At 54.3% G+C, this 19,412-nt stretch overlaps 1 protein-coding gene across 2 annotated transcripts in view; it reads left to right on the top strand.

Annotated features, from left to right (window-relative positions):
• The first annotated feature begins 322 nt into the window (after positions 1-322).
• Positions 323-19,412, top strand: part of LOC143143602 (uncharacterized) — a 47,481-nt gene continuing 28,391 nt past the window's right edge. The window contains exon 1 of one of the 2 annotated variants that reach the window (XM_076305019.1): positions 323-674. In XM_076305019.1, the coding sequence (XP_076161134.1) occupies positions 632-674 (43 nt within the window). In that variant the 5' untranslated portion in view covers positions 323-631. Of the gene's footprint in view, positions 675-17,632; positions 18,038-19,412 lie in introns of those variants that run through there. The other variant, XM_076305018.1, reaches the window with a different exon arrangement.

The following is a 19,412-nucleotide window of genomic DNA, read 5'->3' as shown; positions in this document are numbered from 1 at the left end:
AATTTCTTCCTCCGTCGATCGTCCCGCGATAACCTTCGTCGACGCGCGACGACTCTCAATTTCGATTTTGGAGCCGGTACCGGTCGTTCCTCCCCTGGATCGTACGATGCGCGTATCTTTTGGTCCGGGGAGGGTGTTTCGCGCGTCGACCGATGAAATATTCGGTGCTCGACCGAGACTCGGTTGTCGAGGGAGGGAACGCGGGTAGGGGAACGAGCGTGTAAAATTACAGGGATGAAGAGCGCACCGAATCGAGGTCGCGGTTCGTCGCGACGATCGGATCGAGAGTGTCGAGCACGCGGGAACGCGAGGAGTCCTGTGCTCGGTTTCTCTCCCAGCGGCCGATACGGTGGGGATAAGTGGAAACGTGTACGAGTCCGGCGAAGAGAGAAGTAGTAAAGCCGGATCGAGTAAGAGGCAGACGGAGCTCGCAGACGGCTGCTCGTGTCCCGATGTAAACCAGCAGGCGGCATTTCGAGCTCGTTCGTTGACGCACGAGGACGGTTTTCCTCTCTTCCCTTCGAGCGAGTCTTCGTCGCCGAGTTTGCGATCACGACGAGTTTTTTTACACGGACACCGCATACGCGACGCCGACCGATCGATCGGAGCCGAGCGCGGAACACCCACGGACATGCCGTTCTTCAAGAAACTGAGAAGATTCTCCAGGCACAAAAGTGAGTCCTTTCTCGGTTATATCCCATTTTCTTTCTTTTCTTCTTCTTCGTCGTTCGCGAGATAATCTCGTCTCGGCGCGCGAGCTAACTTCCGCGAGGAATCGAGCTTCGAATTGTATTCATCGGTAGTCCTTTACGGTGGTCGTAAGCGCGCGTCGTCGTCCATCGTTTACGAGCGAAGCTGCGAAACGGTTCCCGCTCGAGGAAGAGAGAAAAGAAAAAAGGTAGAAAGGAAAAGTCGCCGTGTCGTAGCCGATCGTGCTCGTCGAGGCTCGAAAAGCTCGCGGAGTACGGCCGCGGGGTACGCGTGAAAAGATTTCGCGGGCTTGTCTCGAAGTTCGAACTCGTTTCGGGGGTAATTACATTTTCGTAAGATAGCACGTCGTTCTCGTCCGAGTTTCGCGTAATGGAATTCCAACGCGGCGGAGCAAAGTCCCTCGGGGAAGAAGTTGCTCTCGAGCTCTCGAGCTCTCGGTTCGATTCGAGCCACCTTCTTAACGTAGTTTCGAACTAGTCGCGACGTTCCGTTTCCTCGGGAACGAATCGGCGCTCACCGGTCCGAGGGTCCTAAGTACCCTGCGAAACGGCACCGAGGCGATACGATTTTCCTCCTTTTCCCGCGAAACTTCCCATCGAGTTACCCCCGGCGCGCGTTTCTTCCAGCTTCTTTATAAATAAATACGCGTTACCGTCGGTTCCCCGGCCGGCCGGCCGGCCCCGACGGTATCGAGCGATCTAATAATAATGAAACCGATCGCTCGGTTTACGAGATAGAAACTCCCGCGCGGGTTACGTTGACCTCGAGAGAGCTGCTCCAGCCGCGAACGGTCGCGCGGGGAATCGAAACTTCGCGGCCGCGTATCGTTGCTTTCGTCCTTCTCGAATTTCGTTGCTCGAGCATCGTCGACGTACCAACTCTCGTTTCTTCGGCCAGTGGAATGACCGGTACGACCGCGTCGATTAAACTCTTATCGTTCGTCTCGCGTACGATGCAACGCGTGCACGCGCGACGCCGCTCGTTAGGGGGAACGCTCACCGAACGGCGTTAAATTACGTAAAGCGACGTGCAGCGCTTTGGATCGGTCCGTTTCTGCGGTAGCCGGGCTCGATCGTTTCCCAGGAATACGTTGCATTTTTCCCAACGGGCGTAATTCGCCTTCTTTAATTATACCTTTATCCAGCTCGGTGCGGTGTCCGACTCCCTTTCACTCGCGATAGCCGCGCGCCGTTTTCTACGTCGATTATTTGGCGCCAAGAGCTTTCCGCGCGCGAGCGCCAATTCCCTCGGCGTGCAATTTTCAAAGGTGGTTCGCGCGCCACCACGTGACGCAACATTATCGCTTTCCTCTTTCGGCGCGGTACGAACAACCGACGCGTTCGTGCTTCGTTCATCGTAACGGAACGCACTTCGATGTACGCGAACTCGAGAATTTTGCATTTACAGGGACGCGGGCCACGCGTTCGGGTCGCAACCTTTCCACTTTCTTCGCCTCGATTGCATTCCGGTCCCGTCGACGATAATTGGAAACGAACAGCGCGCGTCGATGCATCGTTTGTCAACCATCTCCCCGACTCTTCCTCCGAAATGTCGCGCCGCATTCCTGCGCGCTCTTTTTGCAACGGAGATTCGTTTCTCGATGCACACTCGTCGCGAATCGTTCACGTTTCCGGTACCGCGGCTCGCACCGATCTCAGATTCGGTTGGAAACGATCGTTCCGATTTGGATACCGTCTAGCCGCACCTCGCCTCGTTGCACCGTTTTTCGTTTCTTCGATCGTTCGTCGAATCTCGATACTCTGTCGTCGCGATCGTTCGTTCCATAAATCGCGCGATAAAGACGCGAACGTACCAAATTGTTCGAAACAATGGACGATCGAAGACCACCGAAGGCTCGATCGATCGTCGAGTTTCCTGCCCGAGAATGTCGTTGGAGGAGAGCGAACCCGGTCCGGAGCCGAGCGATCGGAGCGACGATTTCCACGATCGTTTTCGAGGATTCTCGTTGCGCGTCCGTGGAAAAGCCAACGAAAGACCGAACGCCTCGAGTATCGTTGGCCCTTTATCCTTCGTTCCGGAGGCGTGGCACCCCGGCCGAGATAAAGCGGCCCGGCCGAGCTACGCTTCGGATACTCGAAAATTTATATAACCCTCTCGAGAAGTTTTTTTCCCCCTCGGCCGAATTATACGACTCTCTCCATATTTTTTTCCGGAACGAACGTTCCTGGCGGTGGAATTTATCCGAGTATTTTTCTTCGACTCGAACGCGAGAGCTCTTGCTCGTTGGACCGACGAGGGATTACGCTCGACCGAGACTCTTTACGAGAAGATTTCTTTCGAACGGAACGCCGTGTACACCACGAATCAACGCAGTCGATCGTCGAACCCCGTTAATTCTTAACCACCGAGAAGGAGACGAATCCCGCGCGGTACGTCGCGACGCGGCAAACTTGAAACATTTTCCTCGACAATAGCGTTACAAAGCGCAAATGCGCGAAACGATTTCCCAAGACGAGAGGCGAAACGGTAGCGTCCTATCGTTTTCTATATTTACGTCTACGATCGTTCTTCTCCGGGGCCGATAATGGTTTATTTCGAGAGTTCGAAGCGTCGCGAGATCGTGCACTTTGTATCGGTGTCACGGCGTTACGCAATTTATTTCGATGATCCGTGCGCGTCGGCCGACCGCGATCGGACTGATCTTTGCTCGGTTTCGAGCTCCGGAGCGGATCGAACGCGCAATACCGAGCCTCGACTGGACCACCGACGACGGTTTTCCGATCGTGGCGCGGTGTCAAGTTCAGAATACAAAGAGTCGCGTTTCAGAACCAGTTTCTTCCCGCGATTTTCAACCGATCGTCGTCAAGTGGCCACTCGACGCGCGCCACCTTGTTCTTCGATTCGGTGCCCGATTTCCCGCGAAATTTCGCGAGACGATGACCATCGACGCGTCGTAGCTCGCGATTCGATCGTTTCTTATGGCGAATCGCTCGCCGAAGAGTACGCGACGTCGCGGCCGAATCGTCCCGCGAAAACGCGTGGAGCGAAAGCCGGTCGCGGCCAAGGACGGCTAGCGACGGTCGAGGACCTCGACACCGCTGGTTTCCAACAGTCGGGAACATTGTTCGAAAAATAGAGACACTCGAGTACTCTTGCTCGAAGACCACTTGCGCGTCGCTCGCAATTCGGCCGCCCGGTTTATCGCTCCAACGAAGGCTCGTCCACGGAGTACCGAAACAACGTAGTAGGGAAAGTTACGGGTTCCCTCTCCCGCGAGAATTTTACCAATCGCGCTGTGAAACCGAGGAACGCTCCGGTTCGACGTGGCAACGATTCGACGACGATCTCGTACAATCGCGACGATAAGAGGAGACGACCTTTGCTGCGTCGAACGAACGCGAAAGAGACTCGCGTGCGCGTTCTTTGTCTCCGCTCGCAACGTTTCGGACCTTCGAACCGTATCGAGCGGTCTCGTCGTTAAATCGGACGCGTCTCCGTTGTCGAGGGTACGTACGCTTTTACGATGCCGCGTCGTTCTCGGATAACGCCGCGAACGGAATATCGGTGGAGGAAAATCGAGGACGTCGCCGCGGGGATCGAAGGGGACCGAGAGAGACGGAGAGACGGACGACGCGGCGTCGCGGCGTCGCGGTGCGGGGCGAACGGGATATCGCAGGACGGTTTCCGCGTCGGGAAAGCGAATTTAATTTAACGCCGACACGTTCGCGGTGTCGAGTTGAAAATGCACGAACGAACGCCGTTGGCTCCGGCTTTCGAAGAGAAAGAAATTGGATCGGCGCGTGGCTATGCCAATTCCTCTCGGCGTTCCCCCGAAACAGGGGAAAAGGCTCGAATAGAATTCGAACGAAAGGACCGGGAAGTAAATCGAGCGCGCCTTCGATCGACGCTCCTCTCTCGCGTAATTTCTACCCGCTAACTCGCTCCTCGTCCAATTTCCTACCCCGATCCTCCGTTTCGGGGCAAGACGCGCGTCGAGGGAGAATCGCTCGCGAGAATCGTTCCGCGCTTCGTCGAGGTACCGCTCGGCGACCAATCCTCCGAGACGATCACGGATTTATCGTTTATCGTTTATCGTCACTGAACTGTCACCGACCGAGATTCTCGACTATCGAACCCGCTCAACGAACGGAGAGTAAAAGTTTTCCCCTACTCGCGCGTAGATAACTCGTTCCATCGGAACCGACGGTTCGTCCACGATCCGTAAACGCGTTCGTCGTACGACCAGAGAACAACCACGAAATCTGTGCAAAGTTCCTCCGGAATCGTCGAACCATGCGCGACGCGATCGAGCTTCTCGATCGGGGATCAGCTTTTGCCATCGATTTACAAATTCGGGGAATCTCTTTGCGAACGAAACTCTTTATCGATAGGTTTGCCCTTCGTCGATATCTTGTTCGTTCGTTGTTCGAGGAGGGATTGGAACGCTAGCCGAGCGCCTAATTTTACGGGACGCGCGTGAAGTTTCTGGCTCGCTGAACCGCTCGAGCGCGGAACGACACGGTTACGTCCTTCGTCCTCGACTCGAACGCGCTTAATTTTCAGACGTTACGGTTGTCTCTGTTCTTTCGAGAGTTCCGACGCGCATACGTTCCCTCTTAACTCCGTTCAACGAGTGGAGAGAGAGCCAGAGTGCCGGAACACGTTCTCGGCAATATTTTAACGGAGACCGTACGCGTCGCGTGCTTTTCACGCTCGTTCCTACGGACGTTTCCCTATTAACTTCGCGATCTACGATAACGCTGAACCCTTTCGAGACATCGCCGCGTGTCCCTCGAACCGCGTGGTTCTTCTCGAAAGTCGCGAATAAAATAAAGAGTAATTATCTCGCCAGCTGCGACGAGTGGGTATCGGTTTGGAAACGATTCGAAATCGACGGAAATCGTGGATGCGAGAAACGCTGGTACGCAATAACATCTGCGTAAACTAAATATAAATATACGCGTTCAACGGTTAAACAGTGGAACACGGAGGTAATCGCTGCGATCGCGAATAAATATTCTCGATGAAATTTTCCAACGAGTTCTTCGCTTTACGGCTCGAGTATATTCCCAGTCCGATATCTCTGCTCGAAGTTCTGGCTGGATGAATTTGCATCCAAGATGGATCCTCCGCAAGGTTTACTTCCAACCGATTTTCGCGCACCGCGAATATTCCGAGCGCAAGATTTTGTTTAAATTTTTCTACACCCAGTTGCCTCGCTTCCAAATTCCGCGCTAGGTTTTCTCGCGCGTTCCACTCTTCCAACTCCGACCACTTTCTTCCTTCAAAAGCGCTCCTCGCCGCTTTATTCCCACCCCGTTTCCCATAACACTCTTCCTTTGACTTCCCCCCTCGCAATTAACGGCATTTTAACGTCCATCCTGTATTCTTGCTTCAATTTTAGAGCAGCCGAGTTAATTTGTAAGTTCGCGAACCTCTCGTGCGAAGTGTCCCGCCCATCGCGACCTTTTCGATGGTCTCGCTCGGTTTCGACGATGGGACGATTCTCGGGGGAAAACGTTCTTTTGTTTCGACGAATGCTCATCGACTTCGTTTCCAAGATTTGCCGATTACCGTACTCGAACGCGTCAATTCCTTTATCGTGGTTATTCGATTAATTACATTTTTCGCGCTCCAGGTCGCGCAAAGGTTTCGTTATCGTTGAATCGGTCTTGACCTCGTCCGTTGCGCCGCGTTGATAAAAATACGAGTTGCGTAAAAAAAAAAAAAAAAAAGAAACGTATGCCGATGACCCAGCAACCTCGGGAAATATAAGTTTGAGAAAAATTTCTCGCGCGATGCAATATTCGCGTAGAGCGTCTTCCGCAATTCGCGTTGCAGCGGCGAGGTGGAGGTAAGATATACCGGGGACAGGATTAACGCGACGAGAAGTCCGTAGGAATTTTTCGTTTCGAGATACCGTGGACAAGTTACCCGCTTCCGTCGAAATTAAAGTTGGCGGGATGTTGGTCTTTCGTCGAAACAATAGTCTGGAAAGTCTGTCGCGTTCTGCTCGGGATAAATAAGATTTCGCGGTGACGAAACGATCCCGATACGTCTCCGCGGACGCAAGAAGCGGACGTCGGACGTTGTTACAAATCGTGGCGTGCCTCCGCTACGTTTTCATCCGAGATCCTAGCCAGCTTCCATGGAATTATTCTTCGACGAATCCGGTGCATCTGTCTCCCGTTTGTCCCGTCTCTTTCTCTCTCTTTCGAGATAGTCGACCGCGGGTTTCTCGGAGCTCCGTGGAAAATTAGGTGGTTCTCTCGTGTCCGTGGATCGTCGTCGGTGATCCTCTCGCGAAGCTTCTCGCCGGCTAAAATCGACGCGAAGGGTGCGAACAATCGTGATCGACGATCGAGACCGGTCCGAGACGAAGAAAACGCCGGAAGCTCGACCTCGTTCCCGAGCCACGAACGTGGAAACGAACGAACTCTCCGGCCACCTTTTCGTGGTCCGAATTTTAAGGGTACCAGCTCCTCCGCGCGCGAGTTTACGGTTGTTTCTCCCGCGCGACGCGTTTCCACGAGCTTCGAGAGGTACAGGCCGTTCCCGGAACAACAACACCGTCCCCGCGATCGTTCCACTCGACCCACGACCGTTCGAGTTATCGTTTCTCGCTCGCTCAACGTCTTTCAACGGATAGAATATTCCATCGTCCCGTTACGCGTTCCGGGAACATCCCGCGGACGAAACGCGACGAAAGACACTCACGTTTTATCGTCCGCGACAACTGCGACGGATATTGCGCTCGGATTAAAGTCGATTCGTCGATGCGGGGATCCGTCCGCGCTTGGCGCCACGAGGTCCGCGCGACGTAAATCGAAATACGCTCGGAAAATAAATACGGGAAACGGTCTACGGTTCGTCCCGGTATCCCGCGGTGGCAAATGCGAGGAACGTCAATTATGCAAATTTCATCGAGCACCGCGTTGGAATCGCGAGTAACGCGAGGGAGGGGAAGCCTCGTCGAAGTAGCGCCGTTCAAAGGACCCGTATTCGTTATTTATTTATTGCTTCGGACAACGTGCACGGTTTACGCGGCGTACAATAATTACGGTCCGTGGCGCGTCGTTATCAGCGGTTCGATTACAAATTTCAACTACGAGCGAACACAGCTGGGTACACAGCGCTCGATATCTGCGTCCCGATGTTGCGGATTACCGGCTCTGGTCGGGGACCGTTTAAGAAACTCGTGGAACCTCGGTGTTCGGGCCGATACGATGCGTTCTTGCGGTAGTTTCTAAACGTTGCACTGTTGCGCTCTGTCGTAATTTTTGTAGCCACCCGCCGATACGAACGGCGAGGAGAGGACGACTCGGGCGAGTAGGTAAATCGGACCGAATTCGAGCATCGTAAATTTTCAGCCCGGCGAGTAAGTACGACTTTTGTCGAGCTACGCGTCGAAAAGAGAACCGTCTCGACGATCGTTCGACGAGGGCTCAACGACTCGGGTCCAGGGAACGGAGAACGGTCGGTCGTTGGACGCTTCGTCGCCGGGGGCCACGAATAAACAAATTTCGAAGGAAACGATCGAGGCGTGGCCACGAATCGAGAGAACAACCCTGCCCGACCTCGTCGATGCTCCCCTGAGAAATTACGCGATTTTCGCGCGCGGTTCTTCCCCTCTCTTTCGATTCTCTGTCCAAGGTCCGCGTTTTCTCCGCGCGGAAGAAAGCGTTCTCGGTCTTCCGCGAGATTTACGACCCTTCGGTGGCTCCTCGCGATCGCGAGATATCCCGTTCGCGAAACAAAGAAGGAAACGCGACTCGAGAGGGTCTCCGTCTTCCATCGGTCGCGCGTACGTCCGTCCGTTCGCGTTTTCGACGAAGAGAAACGGCGAGCACGTCTGCGCCGATTACGGGGGAAACGAGACCCTTCGAAGTCGACTTCGACGTTCGATTACTCGCAACGAATACGCTCGTACGTTCGTCGTGTTCCTCGCTCGTCGCACGCCAGGATATTCGCAACCGGTGCGACGAGCGACCTTCTCGAAGGTAAGTGCCGAGGTACAAACTTTGGTTCATTTTTCGCCTTGTATTCGAACTCGAGTTTTGGTCCTCGGTTCCAGGTCGACTGGGTCGATTCTAGTGACTGAGCTCGAAATCTAGAAACGGATCCCGTTCAGGGATTTCCCTACGTTCGAACTGAACGTTCGTTCTAGATTGCGATTCGAACGCTGGAGATCCACTCGGTCGATTCGTCGCGACTCGCGAGACGTAACTTTTCACCCTCGTCGCGATTCTTTTCGTTTCACGATGGAAAAGCGATCGGTAGCGATAGTCTCGAGTTAGCGGTACCATCGACGACCCGCTTCGCGACCCTTCGAGTTCGAATATCATCGAATCCTCGCGTCGTTCCACGTAACGAAAAACTCGCGATCGTCTCGCGAAGAAAGCTCCGTTTTTCGAGCCGTCTCGCGAGCCAGGTAGACTCGCCGGAGTTTTAACAACGTCGTATTCGAGTTGGGGGAGATTAGAGTTACCCCGGTAGTTTCGAGGAAATTTCATTCGCGCTGTATCGCCGGGAGAATTTTTTCAATTTCGACCGCCTGTACTCGCCGAGGATCGTTCGAGGAATCGATATCGCAGTGTTCGCAAGAAACGTCCCGTCGCGCAGGTGGCCGCGATAAAATGTAATCTCTTGTTCGTTCGATTCGTCGCGAGAACGACGAGAACGTTGTCGTCGAAGCAGGGCTCGTTGTTTCTTTGCGTCTGGTCGGGTCTCGAATACGATCGATGATACGTCGGCCGGACAAAGTTACGATATCGGCGAAGTTTCGAGCAACGTTGGGCAATATTAACGAAGCATCGGATAAGATTAGCATTCCCCGGCACCGGTCGCGGCACCGTATCGTTTATACGGGCGATTGAATCGAACGCGGCGTTATCGCGAGATACGATACGAACGCGTTCGGAGTTTTAAGATCGCGCGGCAAGACTCGACGGTACTACGTCGAATCGCCTGAGCCGATCGTACGTCCAATGACGAAACACGAGGCGCGTATCTTTCGATGCGTTCGCGTCGAGACTACGACGTCTCGACGCGTGGCCGCGCGTCGGAGTTAATTAGCCACGAGTACCGAGACAGGGGTAGCGGGGAAAGGGGTTAGTCGATCAATTGGAGAGGAAGGGTCGTCGCGGTCGAAAGTCGAGCGGCGCGCGTGTGCGCTCGAACGATAACAATAATTTTCTTCGCTCGCTTCCGAGACGTATTTCCGAGAAGGAAACGCCACCAGCCGGAGACTCGATTCTTGCATCAGCCGAGGTCGTACTCGCGTTCAGCCCAATTACTCCCTCCTCCGTGGCCGCTCTCTCCCTCTTTCCCCTTCCTTTCGTCTTCGGCCAGAGCCGCGCTGTAATCGGCCTTCCAGACAAGACACGACGACTCGTTATACTTACACACTTTCAACCCTGAATTCTTTCGCGCGCCTTTCCATCGCGAGAGACCGCGTCGAACTTGCATCAGCCAGGAGCCGGATTCTCGGTTGTGTATCCACCTGCAGCCGCGTAACGGTCGCGCGGACACGGACGCGGGCGCGGGCGCGCGCACCTCGTTTTTTCTCTCTTCCCTTTTTTTCCCCGTTTCGTCGTCGAATCGATTTCTTTCTTTTCCTTCCTCGTCCATCGTCGTCACCGCCGGACCGTTCCACCGATTACGAAATCCATGGAAAGTCCTCGTCGCGGGACGAGTCCGTTTCGCAATTCTTGCGAGACCGCCGCGCGACTTTTGCGATTTTTGCTCGCCGAAGGAGCGCGAGTTCCATGATCGTGGGCTACCGAGATTTCGACGCCTACGAACCCCTTGAACCACGAGAATAACGTTTTCTCGGGTTCGAGGCGTCGAGAACGAGACACCCTGGACCCCGATCTTCGTCGATCGCGGGAACGGAGCGAGAAGAGTGCGTCGTTCGAACGCGAAAAAGAACTCGCGACGAGAGGGCGTCTCCGGGTTTTAATTTCGACGAGAGCCACGGATCTCGCTAGCAGCTGTCGTCTACCCCGTGGCAAGTACTCGCAGGTGTTACCACCGTTCTCGGATCACGAACGTCGAGCGTCGTCTCGTTTTCGATCGAGATTGCTGCAATTACCTTTGCGGAGAGGAGGAACGATTCGAGTGTATTTCGAGGGAATTCCGAGCGAGCGGTTGCGCGCGTTCGAGAGAGAGTCACCCACGTTCGGCTCGATTCCCTGGACTTATCGTCGTAAGAAAACGATCGTCGGGAGATTCGTGTTCGAGTACGGCGACAAAGAGTCGTTCCGGGGGCCTCCGGTTCTCCCGCGGACCGGAGAGGAGGTTCGTGCGGCTCGGATCGAGAGGATAACCGAAACAACCGAAAGGGAGCAAAAGGAGCGGACAACCGGATCGTGGTCGCGGGGCAAGGGGGGAGGTAGGTCAGGTAACGAAGACGAAGAGAAAAGGGGAGTCGAAAGAGAAGAATGGGAGAAAGGTGGAGAACGCTCGCTCGGACAGTCGGCGAAAAAGGAGAAAAATGATCGGGCATCGACGGGGGAAGAACCGACACACCGGTGGAAAAGAAAGAGCACCGCGAGGGAGAGAAAAAAGGACGGTATCGAGGGAGAGACGCACGCCGGTTCTTCGATTACGCGACTCTTGCGCGCTTTCGTACCAAACGACAACTCCGATACCGATGCACGACCGCTCCTGCATACGTTCCTCCGCGGGACCGTTTCTACGCATCTTCGTTCTCGAGAAATTCGGTAGTACACCCGTCGAATAACGATTCGGTTTCGTCCGCGACCCCGCGCCTCGTCTCGCCTCTCTTCGCTTCCCCTCGACTCGCTTCGACTCGCCTCGCCCCGCCTCGACTCGCCTCGCCGCGTCTCGCCGCGTCTCGCCGCGCGCTGTACCGACCCGAAGGAGAATCGGAGTCTGCGACGGAATTACCAGCGGCTCGGAAAATATTAACCCCCCTTCCTTCCTCCCAGCCGCCCGATTACGAGCCTCCTCGAGATTTTAATATTTTATAATCGCTCCTCGATATCTCCAGGACGCGCGGGACCTTCCTGGACACGGAGTGCTTCGAAAAATATCAACCCTCGTTACGGGCGGACGATCGCGAAGCTCCTCCATGTTTTGATACTTTCGTACCTTATTGCTTCTCGATATCGTCGAAACGTCGCAAGGAAATACTATATACTCGGGATTTTCGAAACACGTAGCGTTTCGAGATCCGCGTACAACTCCGTACACGGAGCCGGTGAAACGAAACGCGACGAGTCACGCTCGACGCCGCGCTGCGCCGCAAAGGGTTAATAAACCGAAATTCGCAATTTTCGTACCGACGCGAATCCCAAGCCGGGGGCTTACCTCTCGAAAAGGAGTCCTCTCCGTGTTTCGGGCGGGTTCAACGGTTCGTTTCGATCTCCTCGAAGACGCGGCGAATGTCCGTGACGGCAGGGAGCGAGCCGCGCTTCGAACACGCGTAAAGGTTATTATACCGTACTCGGGCAAGTTCGAGCCGCGAGATCGAATCTCTCGGCTGAAAAGCGTCGGGACCGACGCCGCCGCCGGTCCTACGGAAACTCCCGATCGACGCGCTAACGAGATTACACGTACGTATATCGTATCACCTGTAGAACAGGGAACGACTGCTCCGCCCGCCGGGAGTACTGGTAATTTCGTTTCACCCACGGAAAAGCGTTTCTCCGACGTCCGTACCCGATTAGCGATGGAAACGAAATCAGGCCAACCGGGCCAACGCGATATTTGCCGAACCGAACGGGAAATGCTTTTAACGGAGCACCAACGGCCCGGGGAGACACAAAAACCCCGAGATTTCCTACTGCGGAGGAAACGCTTTTCAAACTCTGATAAACCCGCTTCCTATGCCTTCTCCTCATCCTCCTCCTCCTCCTCCTCCTCCTGTTCATCGTCTCGCGATTCGAGACGTCTTGTTCCGCAAACGAGACACGAACGCGCCGAGATGCAAAGCAGCTTATAAATATGTAACCGACGGTAAGACGCAGGTGGGAAAATTTTTACCGCCGGCCGGACGAATGTTTGCAACGACCGAATAGATATCGGAGAGGGATCGGAACTCTTCGTCCGTAACCGCGTAAATATTCAACGCGAAGACGACGATGCATCGACGCTGCCCAGGACGCAAACTGATTCGCGCCGGGAATTACCTTTCCTTACGGAACAACGCGTCCTGAGACCGAAAGGAAGTTTCCATCCGTCTCGCGGACAGCCAATTTCCCAATTTTCCTCGCGCGGTGCTCGAAACCTTAGAGCGAATACGCGTTACTCGCTCAATCGTTTCGAGAATTTCGCGAGCTCGTGGATCTTTTTTAATAGCGACGATACACGGATCGAGACGACTACGATTTTTTGGAACGAACCCATAGATGATTCTAAGAGTGCCAGATGTCGATGTCGGTTTTAGGGACTGTCTCCATATTGGCGCGGAAGGGTCGACAACGGTTTGGTCGTTTTCCTTTTGGTGTTTCTTTCTGGTCAGTTCCAAGTCGAGAGTCACGAAGACCACACCACAAGGCATATTACCGTATACTTGTTTCTTCGAACTTTGTATTCTCATGTGTACAAAAACTATTCTACTGGATACGCGAGATCCTTGAATATTATAAGAAACTACGTATTGTAATCTGAATTTTACAACACGATCGATCTCGGAGCGTTCGTTCAAAGTCTTCGAAAAAGACGCGAGGAACTGGGGTTAAACGGACCCGACACGCCGATTGGACGAGCAAATGTAACGAGTCGACGATGAATTGCGCTCGATCGCCAACGCGACGAATCCAACGCTACGAATTATCATCGTTACTGTATTTTCTTCATTTTATCAATCGCGTTTGACCGCGAGTTCCGAAATGTCAGTATACGAGTCCGTTCGATGCGCGAGTTAACCAAATTTCCGGTGTCTTTCTCGTCTTACGAAACGAGTTCGATTCCAATCGAGGGAGGACCGGGGAAAAAGTAGGAAAATATTGGGCGCGGTCGGGTCAGGATCGAGAGTGGGTCGTGAAAGGAGCGAAGGGTCGCGAGAAGGGTGGAAAAAGGGCGAGGATTTACGATCGGTCGGGTTCGGCGTCTCGGAGGGTAAATTGACCGTTTCGAGATGTTTCTAAACGTTGGCAAATGCGCGTCCATTCGATCTAGGGTTCGCGACCCGAGCGCGTCGAACGACTCTCGTGGAAAAAACATAGAATCGAAACGTTACCGAATCGAGGCGGAACGTTGCCACGATTTCCGAATGGAAGGCGCGATTGGCGCGTAGAGGAGACGCGGGAACGTCTCGGAGCATTCGGTGGTGCGATTCCGTGGAATTTCGTACTCGAGATCGCTTTGACGCCTGTCGCGTCACCTGTGGATTCGATCGCTGCGTCGGACGTTGGAGCCGCTCGAGGAAAATTAAATCGGACCGGACCGTCTCGCCTCGTTCCCGCGCGAACCGTGTCCAATTTGCGCCGACGTCTACCGTAAGCGTCACGGCGACTTTTCGACCGTAAATGCGTGCAGAGTCTTTGGTTTTTGCGTACCGTGTATCCAGTTTCTCGTACCTGGAAATTTCTTCGAGACTCTCTATCTCTCTCTCTCTTTCTCTGTAGCTGTTTTTTCGACGTTTCGATCGCGTCGACCTACTTTTGTTTCGCGACCGATTTCAAAATCGATTCGCGTCGGGGATCTCACGGTGGAAGAGGAGGTTCCCGGTGATTCCGTTCGTCTCGCGAAATCTCGCTCGAGTTTCGAGCAAAGAAACGATCGGGACTCGTTTGTACCGTTACGATCCGTCGGTCAGCGGGTCACGGTGACATCGATTGCGTCGATCTTGCGGACGCTGAACCGATTTCGCGAGAATAATTTATTTATCGACCTCATCGCGGACGCTGGTACGAGCGGCTCGCGACGATTCGCGACGAATCGCGACGGCTCACCAGCATCGAGCTTCGGTAAAATTAGAACAATTGTCCCGGGCTAACGAACGGTTAACAGATTCGAATCTCGGTTCGGTAAACTGCGCGCGGGATCGTTCCGTTTAATTAGAAACTGGAGCAACCGTAATAGTAATAAGCGGCGAGGTTGCTCCGAGCCTTTCGAGGAGGAGGGATCAGCGATCGAACTCATCGCGGCGTTACTGTTTTCGAGCGCAGTTTCGCGGAGAAGTTCGAAACTGCACGTCGAACGCGTTGTGTGCGCTGTACACAACGGTGTTTAATCGCTCTCGATGGAAATTCGCGAAACGTTCCGGTAACGGGTAACATCGAGCGCGGCTGGAGAGAACCCGCCAGTAGACGAGCACCGATTTCGGCTTGGGATTTTTTTTTTTTTTTTTCGAAAAAACGAGAGAGACCACCCAGTGACTAGGCGGGGGGTATTGGACGACAACGAACGAAATAACCGCTCGAAACCGCGGTGAAACGAGAATCGAGGCTCGGTTCGGAGTTCAACGGCGACGAGTTAGCAACCGCGCGAGGAATATTTAATCGATGGCTTCCCTCGTTGATCATTTCCGAGGACACCCTGTAATTTCCTTTCGTACCCGATGACGAAGTATCGATTAACGGATAAGGGAACGCAACGCGGTCGTGTTTCGTTCACGGTTATTATTTCTCGGTTCTCGCGACACGGGCGAAACGAAGGGAGAAAAAAGAAAAATATGTGGAAAAACGGGAGGACGGAGACGCGTGAAATATGCCCCGAGTCGTCCCGGTGGTTTCCGTCCGGGTCGTGTACGCGAAAACCTCGAATTTACCTCGCGCAGGGAGCCGTACCCGCGAGTCGTACGAGCATCGTCTCGGTTTCGGATCGATTCTCGTTCTTCTCGACCACCGGGAACGGGAATACGACGGAACTTCCGAGAGGAGGACGTCTTGGTACGCTTCGTTTTCATTTCCATTGTTCTCGCGGCAAAGGACTACGTTTCGCGAGCCTCCGCGGGACCGACCCACGGGACCCACGACCCCGAATTAAAAATCTTTTTCCAACGAATCGCCGACTACTAGCCGGGAATCTTCAGCCGCTTCGAAACACGCTCGCGAAACACGCAAACGGGATTTCTGTCCTCGTTCTGTATCGCGAACAATGAGTAGCTACTCGTTTTACGAACACAAAGAGCTACGCGATTTTTTCGTTTCGAAGAAGGACTTTTCTTTCACCGGAACGACCGAGCATTCGATAACGCTTCCTTCCTCGCGACGCGTAATCGTCGCGAACTTGCCTATCGCGCCCGCCTCGTTGAATTTCGATAGGATCGTTCGAGATCGCGATACACAAATCGGCGTAGGAACGAGGCGGAGATAGTTGCCCGTGGTATTTTCGCCGCGCGTGCAAAAACTCGCTCCGGAGCGGTGCTCGAAAAACATTACGGCGACGGTTTCTCTCGTCGATCGTCTCGCGAGCGACAGGCTCTCCCCACCCGGTTTCCTCGTTTCTTTCGAACTTTCTTCTCCTCGCGGGGAACGAATTTTTACCTCATCGATATTCGATACTTTCGACACAGCCGTTTTACTCTACCCTCGCTATTGTTTCCTACCGACGCCGCGGTAAATTTCTTCGCGAACAGGCTCGACGGTTTCGCTCGTATTTCCACGACGGACTCTCCGCATCTCCTTCGATCCTCCGGAAACTCGAATGGAAATATAATTTCGAAGTATCGCGTGGTTCCGCGCGATATCGCGATTTACATCGGACCACGGATCGCGATTGTTTCAATCGGTACGGGGTGTGCCGTGAAACGCGAGCGAATCGATCGAGAACGGTCTCGGTTTCCCGTGAAATCGATTTCGAAGTGTCTCGGCGCGACTGGTCCGACGCGTCCGTCCATTGTTCGTTTTCTCCCCTCGCGTCGACTCGTCATTTTCGCGAGTAGACGCGACGAGCAGTGGACGGACGCTTTTCGTCGATCTGGCGCGCGTCTCGCCGATTTTCGAAATCAATTTCGACGAACGCGAGGAATCCTCGTGGAAGAAAAGTGGCGCGAGTTCGATCGATCTTTTCGCGCGACACGCTCTTCGAGTCTCTCCTCGAACGATCGAGTAATTATCGCTCTCGTTACTCCGTCGCGCGCGAATCCCACTCGGGATTCGTTTCACGGCGCTGTACCTTTCGCGAAGTTTAAATACGCTCGTTTCGGCTCGTTTTCGATCTCGGGGCGCAAAGAGGGTGCAAAAATGCGGAACAACGGTAGACGGTTGAAATCGCGTTAAAAGTTCACGGGGATCGTTATCGTCCACGGAGACGGGAGGACAAAGTTCGACTCTCGGAAGTTCGGGAACGGCATCTTCCGCGAAATTGGTAGCCAGAGCGTAGGAGCTCCCGAGCCGTTAAACGGGCACGCGTCGTCCATCGATTCCTTCGGTCCCGGTGTTTCGTCGAACCTCGTCGTATCGGTCGGCTCGCGACGCTCGCGTATTTACGAGCGGGACTCGACTAGCTCGCGTCGTGACGAAAACGTTCGATGGATTCGAGAGCGTCGATCGCGCTTCGCAAAATCAATGATCGCTTGGAAATATCGGGAGCCGGAAAATTAATATTCGATTTACGAAATACGGCGTTCGGTCGGGCGTAACTATCGGCCGAAACGTTTCGAAGCGCGCGAATGGTGGTGCTTCGGAGGGGCAGGAAGAAATGAAAAAAAAAAAAGAGAGAAAGAGAGAGAGAAAAAAAAGAAACGAAACAAAAACGGTTCGAGCGAAATATTGGGACGAACGATAACGCAACGCGAACCGCGAATGCGTGAAAATAATCTTTATCCTTTCGGCGGGGATCCGGTTCGGAAGCGGAACCGGAATCCGGGAAGCGGGCCGCGGGCCGCGGGTCGCGGGGATGGGAGGGGTAGGGGAACGGGGGGGGGGTTAGGGAGGGGTACGGGTACGGGGACGAGAACGGTTAGACGGGGATGGGGATGCGCATGTACGCGACAGGGGAGCGGAATAAACTCCGTGCGGACGCGCTCACATCGCGGCGCACTGTCTTCCCGGGAGCACGTTTCCGCGCGAGCTCTCTCTCCGCATTCGGGATTCTCGGTCCAGCCGTCTCTCGTTGGCTCGCGCAAGGAACTCGACACCCACCGAAATGCGCGGCTGACTCGAGAGCAGCCTTCCACGCCGAGCACGGGACAAACCTCGCCCGCCGGTATTCGACGCTACGGTAGCGCGCGCGATTCGCTACGTAACCGCGGCGTATGTCACTGAGATCGAGGATCACCGCGACGCGTCTCGCGAGTGAACACCAGAGACGTGAAATCACGATCGAGCGCCACGAGGGGAGATCCCACCGAACCTTCGAAACATTTCGGATCTGCTGAGCATCGCGTCGCGCTGGGCAGCAACGATGTCCTTCTTCAGGGGTTTGTGGAAGAGCAGCTCGAAACACAAGAGTGAGTCGTTCCTCGAATTACTTGGAAACGGTACACGGTGCATACGTGTTTCCCTCTAGCCGACTCGTCGCGCGACTACGTTTCGTTTCTACGCGAAGCCTCGCGCGTAATCGCTCTCGGCGAGAAATCGCGCGCGCGTGATCGTCGAGGCGCTCTCTCGGTTCGGGTCACGGAAATTTTCAAAACGCGCGTGACGACTCGCGACGACGAAACTTTCTCGTAGACCGCGGCGATCTTTGCGTTTCTCGGCGCGACGCCCAATTTTCGAGCGTCACGTGTTGCCATTCGCGAGAAGAATTTTTCAAACACCGAGGTCTCCACGGTGGAATTTTTTTCGACGAATTCGCGAAACACGGTCTCGTAGAATATTTTCGGTCGAAAATGGTCGGAACGCGGCTCGAGATAAATCTTTTCGGGAACGGTCGAGGGTGTGTGCGCGCGTGTAGGAGGGCGGTGGGGGAAACGGGAGGTTTTTCTCCGGTTCCCAAGGCGCGAGGTTCCTTCTCGCGATACACGCGGTCACGTTTCGGCCATTGTTGTCGGCATTAAAATTCAAGCAGGGTCCGCGAGGCTTTGTTTCGAGGGTCCTCTCGCAAATTTATCCGGTAAGCTCGATCGATGCCGTCTCAAAGGCGCGAGTAACGGCGTAATTGAAATTCTGCTCGGACGCGATAATTGTCGAAATTGCGTTTTCTCGGCCGACGGAATCGAGGAAGCTTGTTCGTCGCGCCGTGGCTGGTTTGCACGGAAGATTAACGGTAACGGCGTGCAGCTGCAAAATGTCGAGAAACGTTAACGGAGACGAGGCAGCGGCAGTTAACGCGATTATTCGCAATAAGCGGCATAATAGAGAACCCGGCGTTTAAGATTATGGTAATGCATGCCGAGTCGTGTTATAGGCGCAATGTGACCTCCTTCGGAGCACTGATTATTGATCATAAAATTTGCATAATCTCGCGGCACAGGCCGCATCTCGATGCGCCGATCAAAGAACGCGCTCGCCGGACGCGTCTTGTCTCGCGTCGTCCTCCTCGTCCTCCTCGTCCATCGTCCTCCATCGTCCTCGTCGTTGCCGCGCGAAACTATACGTCTCCACTTTGCAAAGAAAAGAAAGAAAAGACGAAATCGAGCATCCTTTACCGCCTCTTCGAGCCGCCTAAAAAATTCCTTGCTCGCGATCGCGCGCGGAACGCGTACGGTCTCTCGATCCCGTCGAATTAAACTCTCCGTCGTTGCGGCCCGAAATATCTATAATTCCGCGTCGTCGATCGTGCCCCGGAGTCTCGATTTCGCGTTCGCGATGTGTACGCTCTTTAAGATTTCACGACTCGCTCCGGAACGTGGACAGAGAGAGCCAAAAAGAAACGGAGAGAGA

This window comes from Ptiloglossa arizonensis, chromosome 2, assembly GCF_051014685.1.
Source record: "Ptiloglossa arizonensis isolate GNS036 chromosome 2, iyPtiAriz1_principal, whole genome shotgun sequence".
NCBI classification, from domain to species: Eukaryota; Metazoa; Arthropoda; class Insecta; order Hymenoptera; family Colletidae; genus Ptiloglossa; species Ptiloglossa arizonensis.
This window is presented reverse-complemented; position numbering and strand designations above follow the sequence as displayed.